General features: G+C 34.1%; 1 protein-coding gene across 7 annotated transcripts in view; it reads right to left on the reverse strand.

Moving 5' to 3' along the window:
• Nucleotides 1-17,642, reverse strand: part of RPRD1A (regulation of nuclear pre-mRNA domain containing 1A) — a 97,723-nt gene that overhangs the window by 47,082 nt on the left and 32,999 nt on the right. For all 7 annotated transcript variants that reach the window (XR_005061136.1, XR_012121196.1, XM_037017413.2 and 4 more), the window contains exons 2-6: nucleotides 7,184-7,313; nucleotides 3,873-3,979; nucleotides 3,697-3,794; nucleotides 694-820; nucleotides 412-587 (exon numbers count right to left, since the gene is read on the reverse strand). Coding sequence is in view for 5 of the 7 variants with exons in the window: in XM_037017413.2 (XP_036873308.1) it covers nucleotides 412-587; nucleotides 694-820; nucleotides 3,697-3,794; nucleotides 3,873-3,979; nucleotides 7,184-7,313 (638 nt within the window). In the remaining 2 variants the exon portion in view is untranslated. The remainder of the gene's footprint in view (nucleotides 1-411; nucleotides 588-693; nucleotides 821-3,696; nucleotides 3,795-3,872; nucleotides 3,980-7,183; nucleotides 7,314-17,642) is intronic.

Here is a 17,642-nt window from a genome sequence, read left to right on the forward strand (position 1 = left end):
TCCAACCATCATTTTCTGTAGTTGACACCAGACTTTATACCAACTGCTATTTTCCCACTAATTTTTTTCTTGAAGATAAAGGTTTAAAGTCTTATAGTGAATTATTGTTACTGGAATTTCACATGAATAATTTTAAAATGCAACCAATTCTGCTAATTCCAAATTTCTAAATTTATGTAAGCAGGTTGATTTAGTTCAAGTAGAAAGAAACTCATTAATGCAAGAAATAGCTTACCTGGACCACTGTCTAAAAGGTCTATGATAAAAAAAATGCAAAATGTGCAGGAACATTAAGATAGTAAATTTCCTACCAACCTATATTATTCTTAGCTATAAATAGTTTGGAATATTAAAATTCCTACCAAAAAATAAATTTAAAAATAAGCACTAAAGAAGGAAAAGGTTACGCACTTCCAATTTATGCTCTTTCTCTGCAAGGGCTTCCTTTTGACAACGAAGAAAATCTGCTAACATTCGAGTGAGTTGCTTCCTATCATCTATTTCTGCCGCCAATCTGCCATTATAATCTGCCAGCAACATACAAGCATCCTCTACCATTTTAGAAAGCCTTTCTCCAGATTCTTTATCTAAGAAAAGCAAAGGGTAATAAAATTATTACACAACAGAAACAATGCCATATGCTGTTCCATCACCCCAACTCCCAAAAGAGATTTAGATTATTTTCTTTCTTACCTGTTATCTTATCTAGTAGGGATACTTCTTGGACTTCAACAGGCAAAGATGCTATTCTCTGATGAACTGCTGCATCACCTGAAGCTGCATTTTCTAGATCTTGTAATGCTCTAACGAGATCTAGAGTCTAAAAAGTTAACTAACTTTAGAACTAAAATAAATGAAGCTTAAAAATAAATGAAGCTTAACTAAATATAAAAGACTAGAAATTTCTTTCATATTCCTTAATCCTCATGGGTTATTTACAATTCAAAGTTTCAAATACAAACTGCTTTCAAAGAAAGTCTATTTCTTTTACATATTAAGAAAAAGAAGCTACATTATGTTAGGTATTGGAAATATATAAACTGGAAACATAAATGAAACATGGTCCTCGGCCTTGAGAAGCTCATACTCCAGTAGTGGACACAATGTAAAAATAATTACCTATTAAAATGACCTGATTGATTTTATATGCCAAATAAATATACTGGTAAAAGGGAAGGCAGACTATAATTTCAACAATATAAGTTTTATGTATGCATTATACATGAGAATGATTTTTTAATATTAAATTGGATATTGGGGAATAGGGATACAAATCATCTCTTACCACAACATATTAGAGTCTCCCAGATTCTAAATGATATAATTAAAGCCATAGAGAAATAGTTTTGGAATATGTTCAAATATGGTGTCTTCAACTATTACATGGTTTGTTAATAAGATCATTAAAATATTACAAAGTTCCACACACCTGAGGACTAAAGTTTATATACTACTTAACTGGTATAAAATTTACCATTAGATTATTTTAGTTGTTTTCATACCAGCTATAATTAAAAGAGAAGGGCCAGTCTTTGCTGGTGATACTACAATTCACAGTATCTATAAAGTTATTCCAAAGAAAAACGAGTAAATTTTATTAGTCTCCATCCCCATCCCACCTCTTCTTTTTTTTCCTTCCTTTTTTAATCTCCAAGAATAGATTCTGGAACACTAGGAAATCATGCACATACCTAAAGTAAATATAGGATATTACCAGTTCTATGTATATTTTAAGATGTCACTGACAGCCATTACTCATTTTTCTTTAAGCTATGCCCTCATAAAAATGCTGTCACTGGGATATAGCACATAGCAAATGATTAAACATGATAAAACTGAACGGAACCTAATAAATGTACTATTTCCAAGTAGGCTTTTAATTCATTACTCTGTTTAAAAATCCCAGTATTTAAAAAATAATTTCATTATAAGATATATCCCCCTATAATAAAAGTGACCTTAAGAGCAATTACAATTACCGGAAGCTTATTTTTCATGGTGCTCTTATTAACTTGTATATTATTTTTTAACCAGTCTTAGAAAGTCCTAAAATTTTCTGGAGTTCTAAGAAGAACCCTGGCTTTATGATCTTGACAATGCATGCATGCCTTAACTATAACCTATTCTCATCCCACCTTCACACTCCTACATGCATTAATTCTGAGTTCCCAGGGCTGTAATAAAGGGTCAGATAAGAAAGCAAATTATCTGAAACAACACTGGCTTAGGAATTCCTAACAGAGGAAAATGAAATGAGTTCAACTGGATCCTACAAACAGAAATTTTAGCCATTCTTCTAAGGAATTACATAAATTAAGCAGTGACTACAATGTTGAACCATTGAGAATTAAGCAGTAAAACTAACCTGAAAATGGTCATTATAAAATGAAAAGCAATAGCATTTTTATGTAAGTAGTAGACTAAAATTAGACAGATACTCCTAGGAAGTACAGCTGAGGTTGCTATTTCATCAAAGACAGTAGGAAAGGGTCAAACCCTATTATCTAAAACTCAAGTAAAATATGAGGCTCTTGGCACAAAGTGATGCTCTGTCATGAATTATCATCAAATAGAAAGAATTATAAACCTTAATGTTAAGTTGTTCCAAATATTATGTTCTTATCACTTTCCTATTCAAGATCTACCCACAGTAACCATGTAGGTTTCAGCAAGCCTGTCATTAAGCCAACAGGTAGCTTGGCTCAGGTCCTAGCTGCGCACGATGGTCAGTACTAACATTGATATAAATTCAAAATTCTAGGCAGGAATTGATTATATCTCGCTTTCAAGCTCCATTCATGGAGGAAAGAGCTACACCCACTCTTTGGTTTCATGTAGAAGTTCAGGTCCAGTCCTCCATCTCTCATGGAGCACTGAGTTCTTACCCTGTAAGATACTAATTTCTAGCAACACATCATCTGCTCAGCAGGAACTAGGCTTGGGCTCACATACTAAGTTGTGTTTCTGTATCATTTCTAGCCCGCAAAGATATTTACCTTGCTTTATGAGTATGGCTATGTCTTCATTTTCTCCTTTTAAATTTTATCTGGCCCTCCTATATGTTTGAAACATAGAAGGAGGAAGCTTTAAGACTGAATGCCCACATAAATAAAAGTTAAAAATGTCTTTCTGGAATCATCTGATGGTTAAGGTATGCTATAGGGTACCAACCTGGGAGGACAAAGGTATTAAAATAATGATTCTAATCCATTTTATTTTACTATGGTACTACATGGTTCTATATACTTACACAGAACTATATGAATACATCCTTGTTACTTTAACACTCATTTTTACATGTTTAAAAGCAAAAATACTTAAAAGGGCAGTGTTCACCTCTATGAATATAATTTGTAGTGTACTTAAATCACACAACAAAACAGTCTTATATTATAATGTTTTATTTATTTAAAAGGAATCTGTTTAAATAAGTATCTCACCAGACCTAATCATACTTAACAATCAGAAATCTTCCTTCTATGCAAAATGACTGCATAGTGTACAATACACAACATACTACATTAAACATAAGCTATTTGTTAGTCAGAAAATGAGACAGTCACATAGCCTCTTTCCTCTATCCAGAAACATTTTTAAAAAAATCAATTTACAGAAGTTAAACATTGACATTAATAAAGTTTGGTGGCCATGTGAAGTAACAGTAATGTAACTGCATTAACAGAGGAAAATTTCTACCTGTGGTGGTTCACTTGGAGATCCCAGAGAGGAACAGTTTTCATTTTCATCTACCTTTATCTGTTCATAAGTTCGCTTCCTAGGCTTCTTATCACCATCTGAATTTAAAAAGCATTTAAGTTTTAATGAAAGAATATATTTTAATGAAGGTATCATGATAAAGAGTATACACTTACACAGAGCTTGCTTAAGTTGTTCTAATACATCATTTTCATAAACAGACCTTTCTTCCCAAATAGATAACACTCTTCCAAGGTGTTTCTTACAACTTTCATCAGTTTCACTAAAGAAAAAATAAAAATGTTAACAGTAAAAATATATGGCACTATTGAAAAACCAATGGTAATTTTAAGTATATCAGACACTGAAAAAAAGCCGTCCAAATGTTTATTGAGCATCAGTATGTGACTAGCAGTTCAGGGGTGAAGTGATCAAGACAGAGAGACTGCTTCCCTTAAAGAGTTTAGACATATTATTAAACATAAAATTACAAACAAACAAAAATGTACAAGTGCTAGGACCAACTGGTATACAAAGTAGATGCCCTAACCCTAAAGGAGCTGATGAAGCTACCAAGTATTTATTGATCAAGGCCCTATCTTTCACACTGGAGATAAAAATGGCAACTGTTTTTTAAGTGCCACAAAAGAGAACAAGATGAGTACTACAGACAGGCATAAGAGAGATCTGGCCCTATAAGAGGAAAACATATCCTACCACTTGCAACAACATGGATGGAGCTAGAGGGTATTATGCTCAGTGAAATAAGCTAGGCAGAGAAAGACAAATACCAAATGATTTCACTCATTTGTGGAGTAAAATAATGAAGCAAAACTGAAGGAACAAAACAGCAGCAGACTCAGACTCCAAGAGGGACTAGCGGTTCCCAAAGGGGAGGGGTGTAGGAGGGTGGTTGGGGAGGGAGGGAGAAGGGGATTGAAGGGTATTATGATTGGTGCACATGGTGTGGGTGGTAGGGGGGTGGGTCACAGAGAAGACAGTGTAACAGAAAGAAGACAAGTAGTGACTGCGGCATCTTAACTATGCTGATGGACAGTGACTGCAATAGGGTGTGGCGGGCACTTGATAATATGAGTGAATGTAGTAATTAGAATGTTGATCATGTAAAACCTTAATAAAATTACCTTAATAAAATTAAAAAAAGAGATCTGGCCCAGTTCAAGAGAGATTGGAAATTTGAAGAAGTGGTATTTAATTTGAGGTCTGAAGACTGGATATACAGGGAAGTGGCAGACTACTCCCAACACTTCCCACCACGTTTATCACTACCATTGTAGACTGAGCCACTATTACCTCTTGCCTGGATTTCTGTAACAGTCTTCTCACTGGTTTCCTACACTCTACTATTTCACTCTAGTCTCTATTAATACAAATCATTACTAAAAATAAAACAAAATCCTTATGCTGGGCCACAAGGTAGACATGTTCTGCTTCCTGGCTACCTCTCAGTCCACATTCCCTGAGTACCTTCTTCCTTACAAATCTTCTTGCTGATCTCTAACATATCCAATACACAGCTGTCTCATTGTTTCTGCCAAGTATTCTCTTTACCTGGACTCCTTTCCTACTAGATAATCAAATGGTTCATTTCATCCTTTCCTTTAGCCTCTGTTCAAATGACACCTCCCAAAATAGTCATTCTTTATCTCATTCTCATGATATAATTGAGCACTATCATACTCTAGTTCTTCTATTTCTTCATAGTACTTATCTTTTGACATCATAACATATATATATATATCTCACTTACATATCTTATCTATCACAGCACTTACATTTTTACATAATATATGTAATATATATTCACTTGTCTATCTAGTTATTACCTTTTTCATCAACTGAAATGTAGTTCCACTAGAACTTTGTCTTACTCACTTACTGTATCCTCAGGGCCCAGCACATAGTAGGCAATCAATAAATATTTTATTGAATCCTGAGTAGTGTGTGTGTGTGTGTGTGTGTGTGTGTGTGTGTGTGTGTGTGTGGTAACACATATGAGACAGGAGTCTGAAGGAGTAGACAGGACCATGAAGGAACATCCTAAGTCTTGCTCAGGATTTAGATTTGATCTCTACAACAAATGAGAATCATTTAAAGGCAACGGAGTGTTTTGATCAGCTATACAACTCTGGCTACTGTTTCCTAAATGGATTAAATTATATTGGAGGGTACTGAAATTATACAGAGATGACATTATGCTAACAGGAACAGAAAGAAACCTAAACAACTAAGGGAACTACATGTACAATATGGGATAACATGAGTAAAAGAGTGAGTGTGATATATTCAAAATCACGTATCACACAAAGTTAAAGATAACATCTAATTTCTTGAATAGGCGTATGGATACATGGACTTGCCATTCACTGAGACTGAAATCCAGAAAAGCCATTCTGACAAGGAACAAGGACATACAAGTTTGTATCAGACACAGTGAGTTTGAGATGTTTAGAAGCATAAAACTAGAAATTCAATAGGCAATAACTGGTCATATGGGTCCAAAATAAAGAAAAAATTCTTTATTCTGGACTGGAGTGTAAGACTGAGGGTTATTAGGGTACGGATAATAACTGAATACAAGCAGTGTATAAAATCACCCAGGGAGCAAGTAAAGAACATGACCCCAGAAGAACGCCTAGGACAAAACCCTAAGAAACACCAACATCTGAAAAGATAGTTTAAAAAATGAAGGAAAAGCATTAAGAAAGCAACATACAGCAGTATTTCACACTCTATAATTTTTTTAAATGTTTATCCACTGTAACTAAAACTGCAGCGCACGTGGCGAGTCTATTTTCATCTCTAAATCACTTAACACTTCATCACTGATCATCATTCACGACTAAATTCTGTAATTTAGATTGTTTTAATAGTCTACCCCAGTGTTTACCCAGTAATCTACTGAATATTTGCATAGAATATTTCTATTATAAGCATTTTAAAAGGACTTCAGCCAAAGTACAAACTTCTACCATCAGAATTTTTCTGCAGCAAAACTTTTCAGTTTGATTATTTTAAATAATTTCCAAAACATTTAAAAATGTTATGACATATACCCACATACTAGAAAACCTTATGAAAGGAATATGTAATATGAAAGGAAAGGATAACTAAGTTTATCCAGATATATTAGTTGTAAGATTGATAGCTTAGTAAGTACACAAATTTTCAATTTAATACTTTCATTCTTAATGAAGTTCATACCAACATAGCAGTTGCTTTTGGTCTTTTAAAGTAAAGCTGTATTCAAGTACTCCAAATGTTCATCTTACTGGTCCAAAAATTTTCCTTCACAGAGAATATTTAACACATTTACAAATGCCATTTATAGGTTAAATCTTTTCAAATGAAAACTTCAAAGAAACACATTCCCTGTTTCTTATTTTGATCACCTAAGACAAATTTTAGCAAAGCACATATTATGCATTTAAGACAAATTACCTACTACCCAAAACAATGATCATACCTTGAAACATGCTTAAAAGCCTCCACTATAACTGGTGCAAAATCTTTTGTAAACTCCGGCCCCTTCCTTTTGCTGTTCTGAATGACATCATTGGCTAGGTAGAGAAAAGTAAGTTTCCTGTTTGGTTTGGCTGAAAAATAAAAAAATTTAAAAATCTACTTAAAATATCCTACTCGGACAAACTTTCTCAATACTTGAATTAAACACCAAGAGCTACAACAATCCTACTAACCTTTAAATATTATGTTCAACTCTAGCTACTAATTCTACTACAAACTTACCAACTCACTATTCTTTAACTCACTAGAATACCTACTCTATGGTTCCTGGAGATGGATGTGTAGAAAAAAAAGAGAACTCAAGAGGCAGAGGTAGTCAATGATGTATCTCTGTTTCCTTGCAGTTTTACTTAGTTGCTCATACTACTAACCCTTGGATTGCTAGCCTTATCACTATTACCAAACTAACAGTTTTATACAGTGGAATCTCTTGTCTGTAAAATGCATCTCTGTGACTCTTTCCTGTGCTAAATTTCATTACAACTATTAAACACTACATGAAATACAACTTACTTAAAATAAGATGATGAATGGTCACATTATTAAGCCGACAACCTAAATCTGAAATTGAATTTATGATTATTTTAATGCCCATGTTGATTTTTAAATTGACCATTAAGTTACTGTGAAACAAAATGTAAAATAGGTTGAAAGAAACATCACTTCAATCAATTACATATTTTTTGTTTATGAAGTAAATATTTCCCAAGCTAGAAGAGTAAATGTTAGGGAGACCAGATGGGTTAAGTTTAGATCATTTTTCCCCTTTGTATTACATGACCTTAAATAAATGAATTCATCTTGACAAAAATATGCCCCTACTCATTTTATTCTGTGGGCTTAGTCATCCTTCTAAAAGAGGAGACAAGATTTCAACAAGTGTGGGCCAGAACACATTTTTACTGGTTACAATGCTAAGTGGCACAGTAGTACTGAATATGACTCAAAATTCATAAACGAAACGAAAATTTAGTTGGTTGAGCATAATCTTTTATACATTTCATAATAGTTTTACACATCTTTAGGTAAAACTACCAACCCAACCTTCTCACAAGAAACTACAAAATACTGAATCACAAATGATCAGACTTTACAAACCTATGCCATCCACTGCATAACTTAGTTTCCCCTGTCTGTAGTTGCCCACCATTTTTCATGCTTTTGAAAATCACTAACATAAAATAAACAAAAAGAAGAGATGGCAATAACAGGAGACTAACTTCTGATTCTTGTCTGGTTAAATCATATAGAATATAACTGATTAAGATACCAGGACTTAACCATGAATATAATATAATAATGATAATTTCCCCCAATATTCAATCTTTTTTTTTTTTTACCTACTCCTGTCCAAAGAAAACCCCATCCAAAGAAAAGGCTGGTATTATTTAATCCAACTATTTGCCTTCTCAGATCAAATGAGTTTTTACTATTTACCTAGTTAGGAGATTATCTGCAATACCGGAACCAATCAATGGATTCCTTTCCTAAATAATGATAACATTTATCAAACTTGTACTATGTGTTACACACTATTTTAAGCACTTAACATATATTACCCAATATAATCCAAATATGGCAAGGCACCATTATTATCTGCATTTGGTAGCTGAACAAATAGACAGCGAAAAGGTTATTTGCCCACAGTGAAATAGGAAAGGATAAGCCAGAATTTGAACCCAAAAATGTCCAACTCCAGAGCGTTCCTTCTTAACAACTAGACAATGCCTGTCATAAATGAGAGGATGTTACCTTTTGAGAAGATTACATAGCAACTCAATCAAAATATTTTAGAGTGTTAGCAGAACTGTTTGCAAATGCAAAAAGGTGGAAGCAACCCAAGTATCCAATGACACATGAATGGATAAACATAACATGGTATATACATTAAAATGAAACATTATTCAGTCTTAAAAAGAAAGGACATTGACACATGCTGCAACATGGATGAATCTAGAGGACATTATGCTAAGTAAAACAAGTCAGTCACAAAAAGACATGAGATACCTAGAATAGTCAAAGTCACAGACACAAAGTAGAATTAAGGGTTGCCAGGGGCTGGGCAAAGGGAGATATGGACAGTTATTGTTTAAAGGACACAGAGATCCAGTTTTGTAAGATGAAAAGAGTTCTGGAGATGGATGGTGATGGTAGCTGCGTAACAGTGTGAATGAACATAATACCACAAACTGTACACTTAAAAATGGATAAAATAGAACATTTTATGTTATCTTACCACAAAAATTTTAAAGTATATATTTTAAATGTTTTTTAAATTCCTGCGTTACTAATCTCAAAAAAACAATTCAGACTGGTTTCTACAATGTAAAATAAAGTAAAAATTTACAAGACTTCCAAACATGCTTCACAATAATTCTAAAGGACAAATTCAGTGTGAGTCTAAATAAATACCAGGACATTATTTTCACTTTTTTCCTTGTGGAACCCAGACTAAAATATGAAAAATACCCAGAAACTGACATAACTTATATGCTACTTCAAATTTTCAGGGAAAATTTACTTTCATTTAAAATCTGCACCTGCACATAGAGCAAATAATAAACTAAGGGAACAAATTACAACAAGCAATTCCAGAAGAAAATCAGAAAAATGATTTTCAAATGAATTTTGATAATTTTTAAAATAAGAGCCATGAATTGTTATTAAAATATACAAAATTAACAAAAAAGGTAAAAAAGCTATTTTGTAATTCCTTGAAGAAAAAGAAATAACTGTTAGCAACAGAATATAAGGCTAAAAAATGGGTCTGACCTAGACAATTCCTATGTTTCTACTGTTCATAGGGTTCCTTATAAAGACACCTATTTTCCAAATTTCCTATTCAATTTAACCAATGTTTATTTAATATTTGCTATGTGCCAGGGACCATGCTGAGCAGACCAAAAATAACCTTTCCTGTCCAATCAAGGAGTTTGCAAGCTCTATACAAACTGACAGGTGATAGGTCACATCACTAAAAATGTTAGTTCTCTTTTTTTCTTTATTCCTTCTTTCCGCTAATACATCACATCAACACTGGAAGCAATCATAAATATACTATTATATATCCCAGTGTATCTGTACTTGTGTAATACTGCTGTATTTATTTGTACCAATAAAGTACAAGCCAAATAAAGACAAGACAACACCTATACTTTGAGGAACTGTCTTATCTCACCTCTCTCAACTAAATTTTAAGATCCTGTGGACACTAAATATATTACCGTGTCTGAGACCTTGTATTTAGCAAGTACATCACAACAAACAAATACTAATAAAATCTGGCTGGCTGGCTAATTTATGAGAATGTATTACCTAAAAAACTGAGCATAACGGCAATACATACCTAAAAAGTTGAGCATAATGGCAATACAAGTTCAGTTCATCACACGAGTAAAAAAAAAGTTACATAACAATTCACTGAGAATTCAAGTTAAAAAAAAGGTCCACTACAAGGTTTCAAAAAGAAGAGTCTGGGCTTGGATAACGGTATGAACAGATTTAGCCCACCAAAGGATTACAGAAATGCCATCCAGTTTCACTAACTCATTATCAGTTCATGATCTAGTTTTACTTATTCATAATCAGAAGCTCATAAGATCATTACTTATTTTCTTAACACTGTATAGGCCATATGTTGGCTCATTTTGATATGCAGAATATTGTAATCTAATTTAATCACCCATGTTTTTATGGAGACTGAAATTTGAAACCAAAGTAGATGACAATGCTGATAAATATTAACCAATTACTAAAATTTTATTGTGTTATCTATAAACATAAGAACCCTCTTTTTTGGGGAAGCCTTCTACATGGAAAAAAGTAGCAAAAAATAGAATAAACATACATATACATGCACACACACACAGTGAATATTACTGTAAGTCTTACAGGAGGAAATCAGAAAAACCATTTTTATGAAAAAAACATCTATTAAAGATTTATTAACAACTGTTGGGCAGCCTCTTTTATTAACCTAGTCAACTAAACGACTACAGGCTGGAAGACATGTTCATATGGACACATAGGTAGCTGTTTAACTTAGTAATATTTTTAATCAGACTAAGTTCATAATCAACAGGTAATTCTCAAGTGGATTCTACCTGTCCCAGACAGGACAAGGGTTCAAACACAGACGGCTGCTTTTTAATAGCTGAGGTAGGTGAAAAATGGATAGAACTGGTGTATTCCTATACCACTGCCAGGATGCTTCAGACTTTTGGAAGACTATCTCTTAAAATCCTTCAAAGGTCTTCTATTGTTTTCCAGATCTGAACATTTAAAATCATTAATATGAACCAAAAGCCCAAAAATGTGTGTCTTCATCCTCAACCCTGCTCTCTCCTCATGCCCGATATTACTACTACCTCTCCAACCTTCCCAACTCCTACCCACCCCTTAGACCTCAATTAAATGTGTTCCTCTGGAATTCTCTGTCCACCCAGTACACATAGGTAAGGCCACCCTGTTATGTTCTCACAGCATCTTTTTCCTATGGAGAACCATTAATTGTTTTCATTTAATCTAGTGCTTCCAAAATAAACTAAGTTCCACTGAAAGCAACAATTGTCAGTCTCACCTACCAATCTAAGGAACCAAGCCCAGCAGCTGATTCATATTTGTTCAGTATTTACTAAATCAATAAATTTTGGCCTAGACCTGTCTCTTTATTAGTTCCACTAACTTGGCTTCTGGTCTTAATTTCACCCAATATAGCTAAAGGCGGAACACATGTAAAACTAAATTACACTGCTCTCAGAAACCTCAACTTCAAATTCAGACTATAAAAAATGAACTTTCTTACAGATCTGCTCTTCTTATTTTCATTGTACGAGTTGAAATATTTTCATTATCCCCTCCATTCTAGAGTCTCACAAATGACTAACCTGTAGAAAAATGGGCAAGGGCAAGTAGTATGAATAGGCAGGTCAAGAGACACAAATGTTAAGTGAGCAAAACCTACTGCCATTTTCTATCCATTAGATTGAACAAGATAAAAACCTTACACTAAAGTCAGCAAAAGTATGGGTATGATTATCATATTTAGATACCTTCAGACATGGTTGTTAGAATATAAATTAGTGCACCCTCTTAGAAAAATAATTTAGCAATATGTATGAAAAACATAACTGTACAAATACCATGGCCATGCAAATTTCACTTCTAGGAATTTATCCTATGCATACGTTCTCATAAATGCACAAAGAACACAATGCAAAGAACATAAATGCATCACAAGAACATTCATGGTAACACCAAGGAAAAGATGACTAAATAAATCATGGTATATCCATATAATCCAATATTCTAATGGTTCAAAAATGAGATAGATTTATATTCTGATAAGAAAAGATAACTAAGATAATAGTGTTAAGTTAGACACATCCACACCAACTTACACACACAGCACATACTCCTACTTTGAAGAAAGATCAAGAAAGACTTGGAGGGGGAGGGTTCAAGAGCTATCAATAAAGAATTAAGTCATAAAGGGGAAACACATAATTGATATATTAAGTGCTTAGCTTCAGCCTACATGCTGAAAAGGCTTCTGGGTGGTGCTGACTTTGTCCTGCAGGTGCACTTATCCATGGTCTCTTTCTATGTTTGACTTAAAAAACACTCCACCTAGGTAGGACCCAAGCAAATGGACATCTTTCCCATTTTAAAATGCCAAAAGCAATTCAAGTTCCTGAAATAATTTTTAAAACCTTGATTTTGGTATATGCAACAAATGAATTTTTAAAATCTTGAGAACAAACCTCATCCTGGACTATTAAATCACAATAAATGACACTGTTAACTGGAAGAGTTCTGGAAGAATACACATCGGATTACTTTTAAACATGATTCTAGAGTGAGACTGAAAACTAAAACTTTCTTCTTCTTTTAAGAGCAACATTTAAAAATTTTTTAAATATTTTATTTTATACTGAGGTACAATTTAATGCACAGTCTTAGTGTACAGCTTGATGAATTTTGGTATGTGTATACATTCATGTAAACATTACCCAAATCAAAGTATCAAAAACATTCTCCCTAATTTTCCCCTTCACCTATTTCACCCATTCCCCTGCCCCCTCCCTTACAGCAACTACAGTCTTTTGTGTGTTTATGAGTCTATTTCAGTTTTACTTGCTTGTTTTTCAGAATCCACATATAAGTGGGTAATAAAAATTATTGACTTATTTTTTAGGACCTAGTACTGTTCCAGAAGTTTATTATGTATCTCAATTTATCTTCAAAACAGCCCTAAGAGGTAAGTTATCACTCCTATTCATCAATGAAACATTTGTTAAAGTAACTAAATGCAAAGAAATGTACTGAAATCAATCATCTATCCCAGGACCCATACTGTAGGGCCTAAATAACTGCTAATAAAAGCAGGAAATACATAAGATGAGTCTGGAACATCTCATCTTCTCTTTTCTTTTTTTTTTTGCAATTGCATTTTGTTGTTGTTGTTATCATTAATCTACAATTACATGAAGAACAGTGTTTACTAGGCTGCCCCCTTCACCAATCTCCATTACAGTCACTGTCCATCAGCGTAGTAAGATGCTGTAGAATCACTACTTGTCTTCTCTGTGTTGTACAGCCCTCCCCATGCACCCCCCACATTATACATGCTAATCGTAATGCCCCCTTTCTTTGTCCCTGCCCTTATCCCTCCCTTCCCACCCAGTCTGATTCCCTTTGGTAACTGTCAGTCCATTCTTGGGTTCTGTGATTCTGCTGCTGTTTTGTTTCTTCAGTTTTTCTTTGTTCTTATATTCCACATATGAGTGAAATCATTTCGTACTTGTCTTTCTCTGCCTGGCTTCTTTCACTGAGCATAATATCCTCTAGCTCCATCCATGTTGTTGCAAATGGTAGGATTTGTTTTCTTCTTATGGCTGAATAATATTCCATTGTGTATATGTACCAAACAAAAAGCAAATAATCCAATTAAAAAATGGGCAGAGGAGCTGAACAGACAGTTCTCCAAAGAAGAAATTCAGATGGCCAACAGACACATGAAAAGATGCTCCACATCGCTAGTCATCAGAGAAATGCAAATTAAAACCACAATGAGATTATCAGCTCACACCAGTAAGGATTGCCACCATCCAAACGACAAACAACAAATGTTGGTGAGGTTGTGGAGAAAGGGGAACCCTCCTACACTGCTGGTGGGAATGTAAATTAGTTCAACCATTGAGGAAAGCAGTATGGAGGTTCCTCAAAAAGCTCAAAATAGAAATACCATTTGACCCAGGAATTCCACTTCTAGGAATTTAACCTAAGAATGCAGCAGCCCAGTTTGAAAAAGACAGATGCACCCCTATGTTTATCGCAGCACTATTTACAAAAGCCAAGAAATGGAAGCAACCTATCTATCAGTAGATGAATGGATAAAGAATATGTGGAACATCTTTTGATAAAAAGCAGGAAAACTATTTTTAAAAATTACTGAGGCTGTATTCCATGGACACAAGCAAGCCTCCAACAGGCTGCCACTGGCCAAACAGCATCAAAAAGAATAACTATAAATACATAAAAATATATAAAAATCTGTAAATTCATAAAAATGCTTTTAAAAAAGGCTTGTTAAAAAACTAATTCAATTTACAAAGTGGAAAAATTAAGTGTTTATCCTGCTTTTCCTGTAAGTGTTTATCCTCTCCTTTTCAGAGCCACCAATGATCGAAGTAAATTTCTTATATACAACAAATGCTTAAACTCTGGTGTGCCTCAGAATCACACAGAGGTCTTGCTAAAACACAGATTACTGGTTCCTACACATATAGTTTCTGATGCAGGTCTGAGGTAAAGTCCAAGAATCTGCATTTCCAACTAATATTCACTGATGCTACAAGTGTGGGGGCCACACTTTTAAGAACTACTGTTATAGAACAATTCTGGATGAAAATCACAGAAAGAATTATAAATTCACAATGTTGCAACCCCTCACAAAATAAAGGATCTAACCAACCAACATAAGTGGCTGCCAACATCACTGGGTTAAAGGTGATAGGGAACTTTATAATGGATTCATAATGGTAACAACTGAATGCACTAATTAATCTTACCCTTAAATATAAAAAACATTATATGTCTCTTAATGTGATGCAACAAAAGTACAACACTGTCAATGAAATATTCCTTGGAAAAGACACCACAAGGATGGACCTAGCTAAATGCACACAGGAGAAATTCTACAGTCCATGCGACATGGTCTCAACAAATGAACAGCAAGAAAAAAGTTGCAGGGGAATATAAAAGATCTCTTAACCAAATGTCATAAGTGAACCTTGTTGGATTCTAATTTGAACATTAACTATAAAGAGACATTTCTGAGGGAATCTGGCATATTGAACACAAACTGGGTTTAAAATAATGAAGAAGAAAAGTTAACTTTGTTAGATGTTATAGAGCCTACAATTATATTGTTTTAAATATAGATCTTAATTTTATCTATTATAAATATCTGCTGATACATATATATATATATGGTCAAAATGGCTCAAAGTCTAAGATTTGCTATAAATAACCAGGAAAAAAAGGAGGTTGTCAGGATGGGAAGATTTGGCTATATGAAACCAGAAAGATGTTAATAATGCTGAAGCTGCATGATGGATTCACAGAAGTTCAGTATTTTGTTGTCTTTACTTTTATGTATAGCTTTAAAATATTACTTTTACGTACATCATAAAGTTAACTTAAGTACTTAAAGTTGAGCATAAGTAGTGAAATCTCCTGTCATCTAAACCCCCTCATCTTAAATATGAGTTAATTACTTAGTGTATGTAGCCTTTCAGACCATTTTATGTATCTTTGCAACATTATATACTGACTTATATACAAACAGATATACACATAGAATTTTTTAATGAGACCATACCACACATTTTAGTTTTCTTCACACTTCATATAGACATTTGTGCATTCATATACTGATCTGTTACCACCAAACTTTTTAACAATCTCATTCCTTTCAATTGCCAATTAGTCACATGATATATGTTGCTTCAAATCTTTAATATTTTTTAATCTTTGTAAACCTGAGGAAGTTTTCTATAGGATAAATTCTGAGAGGTAGAAGTGACAGGTTAGGAAGTATGCAGTTTAAATTTTGACAGACATTGGAAGTTGCCTGCAGGAAAGCCTGTTTGAACTTCTACCACATAAAAATGCTCCTTTCCCTACACCAACATGACACTATTAAAAAATTCTTGCCAAGCTCTTGGGAGTAAGATGATTGTGTTTACTTCCAAATGACTGTATACTATCAACGCTGACTTCTTAGTTATCTATATTCCTTCTTTTGTGAATTGCCCATCAACACATGTTGCCCATTTTTCTACCAAGCTGTTTGCCTTTTCTCATCCATTCATGGGACAATTTTACATATTATAAATACCAACTTTTTCCCATTGTAGATACTGCAAATATTTTCTCCTAATCTGTGATTCAAAGTTAAATATGCTATGTTCTGCACTCAAGGATCTCATAATTTTATGTAACAACATCTGACTCCTGGCCCCTGTATCTTATTTACAAAGTCTTTCACAATCCAAGACTAGGAATAATTACAAATGTATAATATATTTTTCCTACTCAATTCCACAGTTTATTTTTTTCAATGTTATAACTTTAATGAAACTAGATTCATTTCATATATGGTCTTAAGCCAGGATCTAAGAATCATCTGTTAATATTCCATCCCTTCTCCCATGAATTTAAAGTGCCTAATTTACTAAATGCCTGTATAAAATGGATATCCTCATAAATCTCTACTCTGTTCCTTTCAAATACATTCTTATTCCTGTGCCAACCTCATACTGATCTAGTTTCAGGAGCTTCACAATCTGTGCTGCTACCTAAAAGGGCACACTACCACGATGAGATGGTGTATTTTTTCCTACATATAGGTATAACACTAACAGTATTATACATAGCAGTAATAGTAGTATAACTTCATTTGGGTACCCAGACCAGATTCTAATGTGTAAGTATGTGGGAGGGGATCTTCCCACACGTATTTACACTAAGCAATTCTCAAACACCAGCAGGGTGCTGGAGAACTCAACCCAATTCTGATGCTATCTGCCCAGAGACAGCACCAGATTCCCAGGTTAAGGGCTCCATCCTACAAGACTGCCCTTCACCCCGGACTCCAGATACAGGTCACAAGTTCCAGGCAAAATTCCCTGTGCTTCTGACCTACCAGCTACAGATTGGAGGTTCCACAACCTCCCCCTTAGGTTCCATTTATTTGCTAGAAAGGATCACAGAACTCAGGAAAACATATATTTATCAGTTTAATAAAGGATACCACAAAGGATACAAGTTAACAGCCAGATGAAGAGAGACATGGTGCAAGGTTCCAAATAAAAGAGCTCCTATCCTCATGGGGC

The sequence above is a fragment of the Manis javanica genome, chromosome 9 (genome assembly GCF_040802235.1).
Source record: "Manis javanica isolate MJ-LG chromosome 9, MJ_LKY, whole genome shotgun sequence".
In the NCBI taxonomy this organism is placed as follows: Eukaryota; Metazoa; Chordata; class Mammalia; order Pholidota; family Manidae; genus Manis; species Manis javanica.